Genomic DNA, 13,568 nt, shown 5'->3' on the forward strand with positions numbered 1-13,568 from the left:
GCACGGGGGAGGAACGAGTCGCTCAGGGGAAGGCAAGGTCCTTGCTGTGAGCCGGCTGCTGGTGTCGGAGGGAGAAGGGCTCTCGGACGTAAAACAGCGTGAGCAGGTGCCCGGCGGAAACCCATGCGTCACCCAGCCGGTGACAGAGGGGCGGCTGCTTTCCCCTCACCGCTGCGGCGTGAGGAGACGAGGCTGTCACGCAACCGTGGGCCTGTCCTACATCTGCCACTCTCCCTTATGTGTGGCCAAGGTTCTTCCAGGACAGGAGAAACAGGCCTGCAGGGGCCGGCTCCTGCTTCGTCGCTCAGTTCCGCTGGGACAGCAGCCTTCCCTACCTGTCTGTGTCCCCTCCTCCAGGTCCTTCCCTCGGGGACTTCTTGTGGCTGTGGGCAAAGGCCCAGCTGAGGGGACAGAGGCCCCCTCCGAGTGATTGCGCCCACCCTCCTTCCCAGGGGCGCCCAAGAGCCTCTCCAGCGCTGACCCTGCTCCTCTCCTCGGGGAGGAACTGGGTTGGGAGAAGACAAGAAACGGGGTTGATTCTGGTTCCTAATCCTCAGTGGTTCACAGCGGCTGGACTCAGCCTGGTCTGGGGCATGTGCCTTTAAGGGGTTACCCCAGGGGCCTGAGCGAGGAGCGGGGTGGGGAGACCCGGCGCATGTGGACTGGGGGCCCTCAGGCCTTCCAGAGCCCCAGTCCCTGGAGGCTGTGGACAAGGCACCATCCCCTCTGTACAGCGACCTCAGCCCGTGGGGACCGTCCGAGTTTCCATTGAGCTCCGGTCAAGCTGCCTACAAGGCGGGGCCAGGCCCAGCTACCTTTTCACAAGAGGCAAGCAGAGCAGCTGGCCCTTGGGCATCTCTCTTCACAAGTGCTCACCAAGTCCTCGGTCAACCTGTCCTTTGGCAAGGGGACGGGGTAAAGGCTGCTCTCTAATTATAAGGAGGAGCAGCCTAGGGTCTTTGTTTTTCGTTTTCTTTTAAAAGATTGTATTTATTTATTTATTTGAGAGAGCGCAGGAGTGGGGCCTGGGGGGAGAGAGAAGCAGGCTCCCCGCTGCTCAGGGAGTCCAACACGGGGCTCGCATGACTAGAGCCGAAGGCAGAGGCTTAACCGACTGAGCCCCCAGGCATCCCAGCAGCTAGTGTCTTTACAGAACATTTCGACTGGATTTCAGACCTAGGTTGAGTCGGCCTGACAGACCACCGGGGCTTCCGAGGTGGACAGTTGACTCAGGACTCGGCGCCGTGTCCTGGTGACATCCTGTATCCTCTCCAGCCTTGGCTGGTGAGGCCGGCGTGTTCCTGGCCTTGGCCCTCACAGTCCCGACACTGCAGGATATCCGTGGTCCAGGCTTGCTTTACAGATTGAAGCCCTGAGTCTCGCGGAGGCTAAAATGATCTGCCACACCCGACAGCTGAGGGGGAGTGGAGGCCTCCTGGCCACCCCAGCCTCGGGGTTCTGTTGAGAAGAGACTCTACTGCGTGCTGCTGCCGTGGAGCTAGAGAAGCTGCTGGGTGGGAACTGGCGAGAGCAGCTGGACCCAGACTTCCTCAAGGCCAGGACTGAGTACTTCCTGGGACACCAGGACCGAGTACTTTCTTGGTGCCAGGACCGAGTACAACCTCAGCACCAGGACCAAGTACTTCCTGGAGCACCAGGTCCGAGTACTTCCTGGAGCACCAGGTCCGAGTACTTCCTGGAGTGCTAGGACAGAGTTCTTTCTCAGTACCAGGACCGAGTACTTCTTGGAGTGCAAGGACCAAGTATAACATCAGCACCCAGGACCAAGTATTTCCCGAGAGCCAGGACCGAGTACTTCCGCGGCGCCAGGGCAGGCTCAGGCTGCTGTACTTTGACCTTTTCTGGGGTCCAGGGCTTCTTTCTTTGGAGAAGGTCCAGCCCAGCTCAGTGGCTGAAGTACTTTCCTTGGCACAAAGGCCGAGGGCAGTCGGTGGGGGAGCCCAAGCCAGCTGTGTCAATCAGTTGCGACCCCCAGGTGGAGGGCATGGGGCAGGCAGCGTAGCTGCAGGAGTGAAAAATAGGGGTTTTCTTTTCTTTTGTACATCAGGAAGTCTCTCAGACTGCAGTCTGAAACCACGATGTCCTCGGTGGAAAATAAAGAATTCTGGAACTTCTCCGAGAGTTAAGTTTAGGCTTTCCCTAATTTGGCCCCTGTCCCTCCCCTGTTGCCAAGTTCCAGCGACTCAGGGTTTGTTCCTTATTTTCCTGAGGGCAGTTATATAATGTGAGTGTTTTTCAAAGTCTGCAGTTGACCATGGCTCTGGTCACCACCCCCCACCTCGGTACCACGAACTGCGCGTTGGGCGGTTTTGAGGGATTGCGCAAACCTCGTCCATCTGGAGACGCCTCACACAGGCCTCCCACCTGAGGGGCCTGCCAGGGCCCTCACCGCGAGAGGTGAACTTCAAGCCACAGGCCCACGGATCAGTCATGGAGAAGGCTAGCCCACGTGAGCAGCCGTCCTGTGGCGTGATGGGGACTCGGAGAGCTGGGCGGACGGGCTGGGCAGGGGCGACCTCTGTGGGACCCGAGTGACTGGACACTCTTATTCTGAGGATGCTACTCCCGGCTTTCCTGGAATCGTGCCAAGCATCCGGGAGGACCCCACCTGGCATTTGTGCTGATGACGCAGGGGCATGACGGGGGGCCTTAGTACCCAACTGAGTAACCAGAAGGTTAGCACCTGGAAGCAGATTAAGGGACACATCAAGATAAACGTGTGGCTGGGTCCCCTCACCTCTGAGGTTCCGGCGGAGCACAGGACGTGCACCCAGCCCTCCATGGGGGCAGCCCATGTTCCCGCAGACTCTGCCCCCAAACCCTGAGCTTCGAAAGCCAGGGAGATTATTTAGTAGTCGGAGAGGAGAAGAAAATTATTTTTCTGAGTCATCATATGAGGTAAGAAGCGCATTTTAGTCTCAGTCCAGCGCTACTTCTCGAAAGTGCTCTCAGGATCCTGGGATGATGTTCAGTTCAGTGATGAAAACCAAGACCCAAGACTGTGGGAGCCAAAAGGCCTCTTTGGAATCTTCTAGTTAAACCCTCTCACCTGACAGATGAAAAACTGACTTCAGACACTCCCGAGACCCTCACCCCATAGTAAACAGCAGAGCCGGGGCTGGAACTCGGCCTCCTGGCTCCTTCCCTGTGCACAGGTCCTGTTCTCTCGGGCGGAGGGATGCGGGACCCGGCCGTGTCGTCCTTCCAAGTGCAGGCCGGGTCCTGATGTCCGCGGGGCTCTGTGTACTCAGGTCTGCTCGGCGGGAGCGGAGAATGAAAACCATCCTCCATGTGTTCCTTCCCCAGTAGGAATCAACCTGTTGGCAATTGCGCTGGAATGTTCTGTCGTGACCCTGATGCAGACCACGGGCCCCTGACACTGGCAGCCTTTCTGTTTGTCCTGTATTTGTGCTTTGGTCAGGCCTCTGCCGGGGGGTGGCCCACAGCTGCGTCAACAAAGGCATTTTGCAGGACGAAGCGTCAGGAATACCGAAAGGCCAGACCGCATCTGACTGAGGCACGCTTACCTCGCACCTTCTCTCAAGGCCCCAACGTGGGTAAAACAGCCCCTGTCCTTTGGGAATCCACAAATCCATTTGGGATCCATGGGGAGTGGGGGAGCCGCCCACAAAACCCCAGACTCCGCACACTGTAGACCCGCCAGCGTGCGGAGTGATGGCATCCGGTGATGGGACTCTGCTCTTGGCCACCGCGGCGGGAAGTACTTTTCATTAAGAGAAGGGCTCGAGAGAGACCGTCACCAGCCGCTCCGGGAGTGAGTCCCTGAGCCCCGCGGATCCGCACTCGTCCTTGTCTTCCCCTGAGGTCGCCCTGGGCCAAGGCTCCTCATTAGGCAAGGAAGAGCTCTTGGTCTTCGCAGCCACTGATGCCGCAGCCGCTGATGCCGGCCGGTGTCTGCCGGTGGAGCGGACCCGCCGGAGGGAGGCTCTGAGCTGGGAGGGGCTGGTCCTGGCTGCCACGGCCTGCGAGCTGCTGTCGGGCCGGCCGGGGCCGGGGGCTACGCCTCTCTGACTCGCAGCATCTCAGCTCTAGACTGTGGTTTTCCCCTTGTCCTTCCTACTTGTATGGGCTGTTCTGAGGACCAAAGTAAGATCGAAGAAGGGCATGGTAATGGCAGATCCGGACAGCTCTGTTGCTGACCCCTTTTCAGTGTTAGAATGTGGGCTTTTGCCAGAATTTCTGAAGAGGGTGGGCCTGGGGGCTTACATGGCCTGCTTTGAAGGTCAGCTCACATCTTGGGAATCTTCCCGAACTTGGGGCTTTTCTCTTTTATCCCTTTGCGTTCCTGACAGGTGACTTGAGCAGCAGCTCACATCCTGATAATTCCTTTTCCCCAAAGAGCCTGATACTCGTTTCCAGAGCCTGGAGTCAAGGTCTAAAATGGAGTGTGTGCGGCCAGCAACAAGCCCAGAGTCTCTGGGCCGCCACCAGCTCTTCCTGCATCTCCTGGTGCCTCCACGTTGCCCAGCAAAATGCCCCCCAGTGCCAGGACCGGCCTGCCTGGCTGGCAGACCCGAAGAGGAGGTTCAGGGATGGTGAGACGAAGATAAAGCTGTGAGGAAAGCACGAAGCTCTGCTGGGAGTTTAATATTTAGAAATCACATGGCCAGGGCAGGCTCTGCGAGCCTGGGCCTTCTGGAAGGTCAGCTGAGCTAGGAGGCCAGGTCTCGATTATTCCACTGGCTAATAGTCTTGTGGCCACAGCTCCAGATTTCCCCATACCTGGCCTCCAAGGTGCGCGCTGTTTCTCGCTGTTTCTCGGTGAGCCCTGAGAGATGGGAGCCGAGATTAGAATCCTGGAATGTGCGGCTGGGGTGGGGGTGAGGGGTTGGGGGGGGGCTTTCCGGCAAAGCCTGCCCCTCCCGCCCGGGGATGCTCCGGCGGGCAGGCCCAGGCCGGCAGGGGCTGCTGAGGGGGAGGCAGGCCTCCGGGGTGGGGGACACCGGAGGCTTTAAGGAGCTCGCGCGGGTCAGGAATAGCGGCGGGGACCTCGCGGGAGCCCTGCCTTCCAGAGGCCGCCCGTGAGGGGAGCCGGACCAGCATCCCTTTCAAAGACTGGCTAACATGAGTCATTTCGCTGCTGGGGGCCTCGGGGCGAGAGCCTGATGGTGCTTTAAGGAACAAATAAGTATTTGTGAAAAGGCTTTCGTGTGTGGAAACTGTTGTACCGCACGAATGTTCGAGGGTAATGATTATTTGAAACCGGAGAGGAATGTACTCATTAAAATGGGAGATAAGCACCCACACCTGGCCCGTCCTCCTTCCCAAGGAGCTGAACCGCGCAGGGCCTGCTCGCTGCCGGGCCGTCGGCTCAGACGGCGCTGCCCTGCCTCTGGCCGCCGCGGGGTCAGGGGGTGCGGGTTCAAACCCTGGGTGCCCACCGCGCGTCCCGCAGATGCGGGCAGGGAAGAGCCACGCAAATGGCCCGCCCTTGCCCCCGATGAGCTGGAAGTCTAGCCGGAGAAGCAGACTGATGAAGGAGCACAGTGTGGCCTGAGAAGTCCTGTCATCAGGGCTTGTCTTCAGTGGTGGGAACACAGAGAAGAGAAGAATTTGTTCTGCCTGAAGGCGGGTCCGCGCCGGAGATAATACGGGGACTGGGCCTTGCATGGTCTGTAGAAGTTCACCCCGTGCGACCCAGGACTGGCGGTTGGGGGTGAAGGTTAGGAAGAGCTGCGAAGCCCAGAGGCGGCCGCGAGCTTAGGGCAGGCGGAGAGCGGGGACCAGAGCTGGCTGTCCCCGCTCGGCCCTGGGCCAGGCTCTGTGCCAGAGGCCAGCCCTGTGCAGGAGGGACTCTCGCAAAGCAGGGTCTGTTCTCCCGGGATGGACAGTTGCCAGAGGACGGCCTTGAACTGAGGTGTGCAAGGGACCGAGATGGCCTTCCCAGCGGAGTGTCCACGGATGCGCAGCCGGGCGCGGAAGAGCCGCAGCAGTCCATCCGCGCTTGCGGAAACGTGCCGGGGTGTGGAACACATCAGAAACAAGGCTGCAGAGGTTGGCAGATCCACGGGGCCTGCACTGGAGGCTGTGAGGCCTGGCCCAGAGCTCTTGACCGTGGCTCCTCCCAGCGGTCCCCTGGGAAGCTGGGGGCCGTCCCCCTGGGCTGCCAGCGGAATGGTGGGGACGCCCGTACTGCACTGTAGGCTAACCGGCTCGCCTCTGTGGTGGGACCCGAGTCCCCAGTGTGTTCCCTTGGAACAGGTGTGGAAGCCATTGCCAAGTTCCCCAGGGCATGAGGGGAGGGGCCCATGTACTATAAGGCCCACTACTTCAGGGTTCGCTCTTGGAGCAGAGGTTTGAGATGGCCTGAAAGGGGCAAGGCTGAAAGTCTTGGAGAACAAGCCCGAGAGCTGGCGCCTTCTGGGGAAGAAATGGGGAAAAAAAATCTATCCTAAGTGGATTTGTATGGAAATACTCAAGGAACCCTGAGTAGCCAAAACAATTTTTGAAAATAATAATAATAAAAAAGAACAAAGTAAGATATTTCATAGTTCCTGATATCAAAACCTATTACAAGTTCATAGTAATTAAAACAGTGTGGTGCTGGCAGGAAGACAGACATAGAGACCAATGGAATAGAATAGAAACCCCCCAAGAAACCATCACATATGTGGCCAAATGATTTGTGAGTAGAGTGCCAAAATCATTCAGTGGGAGAAAGACAGTCTTTCCAGCGCATGGTGTTGGGGACATTATGGACCTGGAGAAGAGTGAGGTTGGACCTACACCTTATACCATACAGGAAAACTAGCTGAGCACAGATCACAGACCTAAACATGAGAGCTGAAACTAAAATAGGCTTGGAAGACGACAGAGGGGAAGAGCTCATGACATTGGATTTGGCCCTGAAGTCTTGATTATGACACCAAAAGCAGATGCAACAAAGTAAAAATAGATCAATGGGACCACCTCAAAATTAAGAACTGTGCCCCCAAAGGACACAATCCACAGAGTGAAAGACAACCTCCAGAATGGGAGAAAATATTTGCAAATCATGTATCTGATAGAAGGTTAGTGTCCAAAATACAGAAAGAACTCCTACCAACTCAATGACAAGCCACCTGGGTTAAAAAATGGTCAAAGGGCTTCTTGAACAGATATTTTTCCGAAAAAGCTTCACCAATGGCCAGAAGCTCCTGAAAAGAGGTCCCATATGAAAGATCCCATCAGAGGATCCAAACCATGATGAGGTACCAGCCGACATGCTTCAAGATGGCTCCTATAGAAACAAAACCAGACCCAGAAAGTAGCAAGCATTGGTGAGCATGTGGAGACGTTGGAACCTTGTGCCCTGTTGGTGGGAATGCGAAGCAGGGCCTCTGCTGTGGAGAACGGGCTGGCGGTTCCTCAAGAATATTAAAAATAGGATTCCCATGGGATCCAGAAATTCCGCTTTGGGGTGTTTACCCAAAGAATTGAAAGCAGGATCTCAACGAAATATATGTATACGAATTCATTTGCTAGAGCTGCTATGACAGAGTAGCACAGAGCTGGGTTACTTTCTGTCCTCACCATTCTGGGGGCTCGAAGTCTGAAATCAAGGAGTTGGAAGGGTTGGTGTCTTCTGAGGCCTCTTTCTGACTTGTAGATGGCCATCTTCTGTCTGTGTCTTTATATGGTCTTCCTTCTGTGTTGGTGTCCTAATAATCTCTTCCTCAAGGACAGTAGCCACACTGCATCAGGGCCCACCCATATGACCTCATTTTAACTCAGTGGAGACCCTATCTCCAAAGACAGTCACATTCTGAGGATCTGGGAGTTACAACTTCAATCTATGACTTTGGGCGGTTATGGGGGAGACATACTTCAACACCTATGTTCACAGCAGCTCACCAGGGCTAAGAGGTCGAAGGGACCCAAGTGTCCACTGGTGGTTGAATGAGTAGACAAGATGTGGTGCATCGCTACAATGGAACCAAAAGGAAGGAAACTCTGACACAGGCTACGTCACAGAGGAACTCTGAAGACATTGTGCTTAAGTAGAATGAATATTCCAGTCACAAAAAAAGCCAGGGGTGCCTGGGTGGCTCAGTGGGTTAAAGCCTCTGCCTTCGGCTCAAGTCATGATTTCAGGGTTCTAGGATCGAGCCCCACATTGGGGTCTCTGCTCAGTGGGGAACCTGCTTCCCGCACCACCCGCCCCCGCCTGCCTCTCTGCCTACTTGTGATCTCTGTCTGTCAAATAAATAAAATCTTAAAAAAAAAAAAAAAAAGCCAAATAGTGCATGATTCCATGTAATTGAGGCAGCGCCTTTTCATGTTCATAGAGACAGAAAGCAGGATGGTGATTGCCGGGCTCTGGGCGAAGGGGATGGGGAGTTGTCTCATGGGGACAGAATTTCTGTTTTGCAAGATGAGAACATTCTGGAGGCAGATGGTGGTGATGATGGCATGGTGGGAACGTGCTTACCACTACTAAGCTGTGCGCTTAACATGGTTAAGATGGAAAGCTTTATGTTACATGCATTTTACCACAATGAAAAGGGAAAAAAAGAAAGGTTAAGAACTCAGGCAAGTTCTCCTACACGCAGCTTCTTTCCAGGCTGTGCAGGAGGTCACCAGGTGAGACCAGGGGGAGGAGGAGCAGAGGGACGGGGGAAGTGACCCAAGTTGGACACACACCACTCCTCTTGGCCATGACCCGACTTCACTGACCACTCCAGCCCAGCCACCAGCCCCGAGCTCCTCCCCACGAGGCCCTGTCATCTCTCCCGGGAAGACGCGCATCCTGGACTGCTTCCTTGAGGCCCCACGTTCTGTGTCCTGAGATGGGGGCCTGTCCATGAGCCATTCCCAAGGCGCCGAGAAGCCTTTGCTGTCCACTCCTGCTTTCCTCCTGGGGCGCTTTCCTTCCTGCCTCCAGTCCCGACCTCTTCCCCTCGCTCCTACCTCGGTGATGGGGGGCGCAGTGTAGCCTCATGTTCTAGAAGGGATGCATGCTCAGGTTCTTTGAAGAAGCTAACATGTTGTCACCCCTCGTTTTACTCCCTTTGCATCCACACCCCTCCGTGGTGGTCGGTGCTCATGGAGGACTCAGGAAGGGGACATGGTGCGTGCATAGAGCCAGTGCTGCCTCCGGGCAAGGCTGGATGGACACCTGAGGGCCATCCTGTTGACCATATGCTCTCTTTCCTTTCTAGGACCTGAGTTCCTTTGCCATGCCGCTCCTGGATGGAGACCTGGAGAGCTCAGAAAAGCATTCTTCTCGTAAGGTGAGGCCGCATTTCTCACAGCTTCTCATGGCTCACCTGAGGTGCCACTGAGGCAAGACTCCCTCAGTGAGAGCCCAGGAAAAATGTCTACCTGCTCAGCCACCTGTGCTCTCACCTGTACATCTACCTGTGCTCCCACCTGCCCATGCACCTGTGCTCCCACCTGCTCATCCACCTGTGCTCCCACCTTCACATGCACCTGTGCTCCCACCTGCTCATCCACCTGTGCTCCTACTTGCACTGCACCTGCTTACCAGTAGTGCACCCACCTCATGCGGCCATGCTCCTCCCACCTGCCAGCTGTCTAATCTGAGAGCCTGCCGGGCTTTGCTCCTTTCTCTTCTTCTCTGTCTGGGTTCAGCCATGGCCCCCTCAGACTCCCCAAAGAAGGCAGAGGTAACATGGAAAATCAACAATAAGCCAAGAGAAGAGGCTAAAAGGATCAGTAAATGGGCAATTTGGAGACAGTCCAAGGCTTTGGCTTGTCCCATCTTGGGCATGAATCCCTTCCGCCTGCCACACCCCACACCCGTCCTGTTCTAGGCCTTCCTTCCCTTCGGTGTCCACACCACTTTTCCTTGCCTCTCTGTAGCTCATTGCCTCCTCCCCCACCGGCCAGTCAGCAGCTCAACAAGGCTGGTGGCCATCCAGGGTCAGGCAGCCAAGAAGGAGTGTGTATCCCATGAGGGTCGTTGGACCTGGCGAGAAAGGGAAAGTCAAGGCAGCCTGCAGTCAGGACCGAGGGGGCACCCAGAGAGCTGGGTGGCAAGTCCTTCCTGGCCCCATTACCCACAGCCCAGTGAGAGGTGGCGTGGCGAGGGGCCGGCCCCCAGGCTGCCATGAGCCTTGTCTGAGTGGAGATTCAGAACCCCACGATGCTTCAGCTCTGGGTACTGGCAGCCTGGGGCGGTGGCGAGAGCGCCCGTGCTGGGGAAGCTAGCCTGTTCCCTAAGCATTCGAATTGCCCACAATGAAGGCAACGTACTGGGTCAGGCGTGTGGGTTTCCACTGTTCCCAGCTCCCCGTCTGGGTTTCCACTGTTCCCAGCTCCCCGTCCTGAGTGAGCAGGCGGCCCGATGAGCAGTCACTGTGGCCCAGCCCAAGACGGCACTCAGAGGATGCTCTCAGGAAGGAGAAGCAGACCTCCCCGCCCAGCAGGCCAGTCTGAGGCTGCAGGCCGACCTCTTTGTCCCCTCGGGCTGGCCGCGTCCAAGGGTTTGACTCTGAGATGCCCTCCTTCAAGTGAAACCTAAGGCAGGACTGGGCATGCAGTAAAGACCCACGGTGAGGACTGGGGCCTCATCCAGCCCCACCAGCCCCCATTTTGGGGGCTCCCAGAGGGTTCCAGAGCCAAATCACTGTCACAAATGCGTGACTGCAGAGCAGAGAGGGACCTTGGAGGGTTTACTGTATCCTCTGAATGCTGCGGGACACTGGTGATGATGACGTGTGGGACACGGGCCTCCCGTGCCTGTGGCCTCGCAGGAGACGAGGGCGTGACCTCCCAAGAAGGCAGTGAATTGTTCCAGAGGGTCTGGGCGGTGGTGCAGGAGATGGAGGGACCTCCGTGCCCAGTCAGCTGGGAAGGCGCTTCTCCCCGACATAACCCGAGACAGGCCACTGGCTGCGAGTGGACAGGGCGCGGAGCCTGGGATTCCCACTGACCTGTTGCCCGTGGCCTTCCCTTGGCTTCCCCACGCGCACCTCTGCCCCATCCCCCTCCCTCCTCCTGACCCTTGAACCTTGGCGGTTCTCCAGTGAATCCCCGTGAGACTCCAGCGACCTGGCATTATATAGACGGAAAGCCGGCCTTTTTGAGAGGCAGAGTTTGGCCACTACCAAGAAGACTCTCTAGACCGCCTCGGAAGGGCCGCGCTCCTCCCCGGCCAGATTCCATCCTTCCTCTTCGCAACCCAGATCACGGTGTCAACACCCCTGTGAAGGGGCACGTGGGTTAGATTCTCGGGCAGCCAGTCCTTTCTGCAGACGTGATGCGGGCGGCCAAGAGGGTGGGAGGTGCCGCTAGGCTCCGCGGGCACAGATGTGTGGGAACAGGCGGGTGCTTGGCGGCCCCTCTGGGTCCCAGGAGCCCATACGAAGGGAGACAGAAGCACCCCTTCACAGGTGCTGCTGATGCCTGCAGGACACCTACCTGGCGTGCCATAATGTCTGTCCATGCGGTCCCCCAGGCCCCTCACTTCACCCCGTCTGTGCTGTCTTTCCCCCTCGAGACGGCAGCTCTTTGTCGCACACTGTGCGTCTGTGAGGCGCTTCTGGTCCCCTTGACTCCACACAGCTGAAGCCTGTGGTTCCCAGGCCAGCCCCTCGGGGAAGCTCAATGCCAGGATTTCTAGATCTTTCCACACGACGGGCGTCACTCTGGGTCTGCCAGCATGGCGTGGCTTCTGGGCCGGTGGGGAGGGCGTTCTGAGCACCAGGCAGCCTGGCCTTTGCCTCAGCGGCCCTCCTGGCAGACGGCCCGACTGCCTGCCCCGCGTTTGCTCCTGCCCAGCAGCACACACCTGGGGGGGTCTCTGGGCCCTTTTGTTCATCCAGACACAGGGACTCATCCAGTGACATTTACCGAAGTTCTGTTGGACAGCAGCTTGCTCTAGGCACAAGCTGAGGCCCCGTCCCTGGCACCTTCCATTGACGCCCGGATCTGCATCACCCCCACCTAGTGGGCGGAGCAGATGGAGGCGTGCTGGCTCCCACTGCCCAGGAGCACGATTAGGCTCTCACGGTCCGCCCCCATGGGAGAAGGCGGAGCTGGCCGTGTCTCCCATTATCTGGCCTTTTTTGGGGAAAGGTCTACTTTCTCTGGGTTCCTCCTCAGTGCCTGACTCAGTTGGCCTGGAACTCTCAGTACAGAGTGGAATCCCAGGCAGGAGAACCCTAGGCTTCCCCCTGGTTTATCAAACGAGGTTCAGGCTGGCACGCAGAGCCGCCCCCCCCCCCATGGCGGGCTCCCCGGTGGTGTTTGGCGCCACCCATCCCTGGCGGCCCAAGAAAATGGCTGTTTGCGCTTCCCATTCTGTCTCCTCCTTCTCAGGCCCTGGGTGCCCTCCACCCATCAGCCTGTCCAAAGCCCATCAGCTTTCGGGTTTTCTCTGACTCCACCCCCCGACCCCCGTGGGACAGTGTTTCACCCTTTCTTCATAGGCCACGCCTTGCCTGCCATCCCCGTCTTGTCCCCCCGCGCCCGACCCCGAGGCCAGCACCGGCTCGGTGGTTCTGCCTTCTCCCTGCGGAGCTCCCAGCACGGTGCGGAGCGGAGCAAACATGGGGCTCCGCTGTGCGGTTGGCCTTGCAAGTAGCGCCTGAACGGGACTCCGGCCTCTGCCCTCAGACTTGACCTTGACGTCACCGCACGTCTACCAGGCTGCTCCGCCTCTCGGCTGTTTCTGCCGCTCTCGGGACCGATACGGTGTAAAGGTTAAGGCCACGGGCCCCGAAGTCCCATGTCACCACTTACCAGCTTTGTGACCTTCACCCTGCGTCCCACTGGCCCCTTCTCCTGGCTTCCGGCTAGTGGTGCTTGGCAAGTGACGGGGAGAGGCTAGCAGATGGTCGGCCCCGAGCAAATCTGACTGTGCCACTCCCTGGCTAAAAAGCCTCAGAGAAGAGTGAGGTTCTTAGGCCGCATGTGGTATCCTTCCATGATTCAGCCCGGCCTCCCTAACATTCCGCGCATATCAAGCAACTGTTCGTTCCTAATTCATGACGAGGCGTGTGGATCAAATACGCATAGACTTACCGTGTCCAGAAATTGTGCCGGGGCTTCCCTGTCGGCGGTCTCCTTAAGCACAGACCCAGTGAGTCGACCTAGTGTCCCCGCTGGACGGAGGAGGACCCTGAAGCTTAAGTCACTCGTCCAGGCTGCCGGATGCTGGGCCGGCTTCCACCTCCGGTCCCTGTGTCCACACTCCTTGCTTGTGCGCTGCAGGGTCGTTTCCCACCCTGTGTGCTCTTCCTCCCCCCTGCCCCCACCCCCCGTGTCGACAGCCACATCTGTTACCTGGAGAGCTTCTCCTTGGGGTTCAGAAAAACTCCAGAAAGCCTGAGTCCCGTGGGGAGGGAGAGAGTAGCAAGACCCAGAGCGCTAATGACAGGGTTGGAGGGTTAGATGTTTTCTGTATTAAATGGACAAAGAAAAACTTGGCCTCTCTAGGAGGAGAGGTGCTTGCGTGATGCATCTGTTGTGCCCGTCCTCTGGCTTGGAAACTCACCTGCCCAAGGGATTGGGAGCCAGCCGGTGCTCCCCCCGCATGGCCACACGGGCCCTCGGGCATAGGGTGGAGAGTTGCAGGGAGA

The 13,568-nt window shown here is 57.6% G+C and overlaps 1 protein-coding gene across 3 annotated transcripts in view; it reads left to right on the plus strand.

Moving 5' to 3' along the window:
- Positions 1-13,568, plus strand: part of PRKAG2 (protein kinase AMP-activated non-catalytic subunit gamma 2) — a 245,234-nt gene that overhangs the window by 64,648 nt on the left and 167,018 nt on the right. For all 3 annotated transcript variants that reach the window (XM_059396064.1, XM_059396065.1, XM_059396066.1), the window contains exon 2: positions 9,183-9,254. In XM_059396064.1, coding sequence (XP_059252047.1) covers positions 9,183-9,254 — 72 coding nt within the window. The remainder of the gene's footprint in view (positions 1-9,182; positions 9,255-13,568) is intronic.

Source organism: Mustela nigripes, chromosome 4, assembly GCF_022355385.1.
Source record: "Mustela nigripes isolate SB6536 chromosome 4, MUSNIG.SB6536, whole genome shotgun sequence".
Taxonomy (NCBI): domain Eukaryota; kingdom Metazoa; phylum Chordata; class Mammalia; order Carnivora; family Mustelidae; genus Mustela; species Mustela nigripes.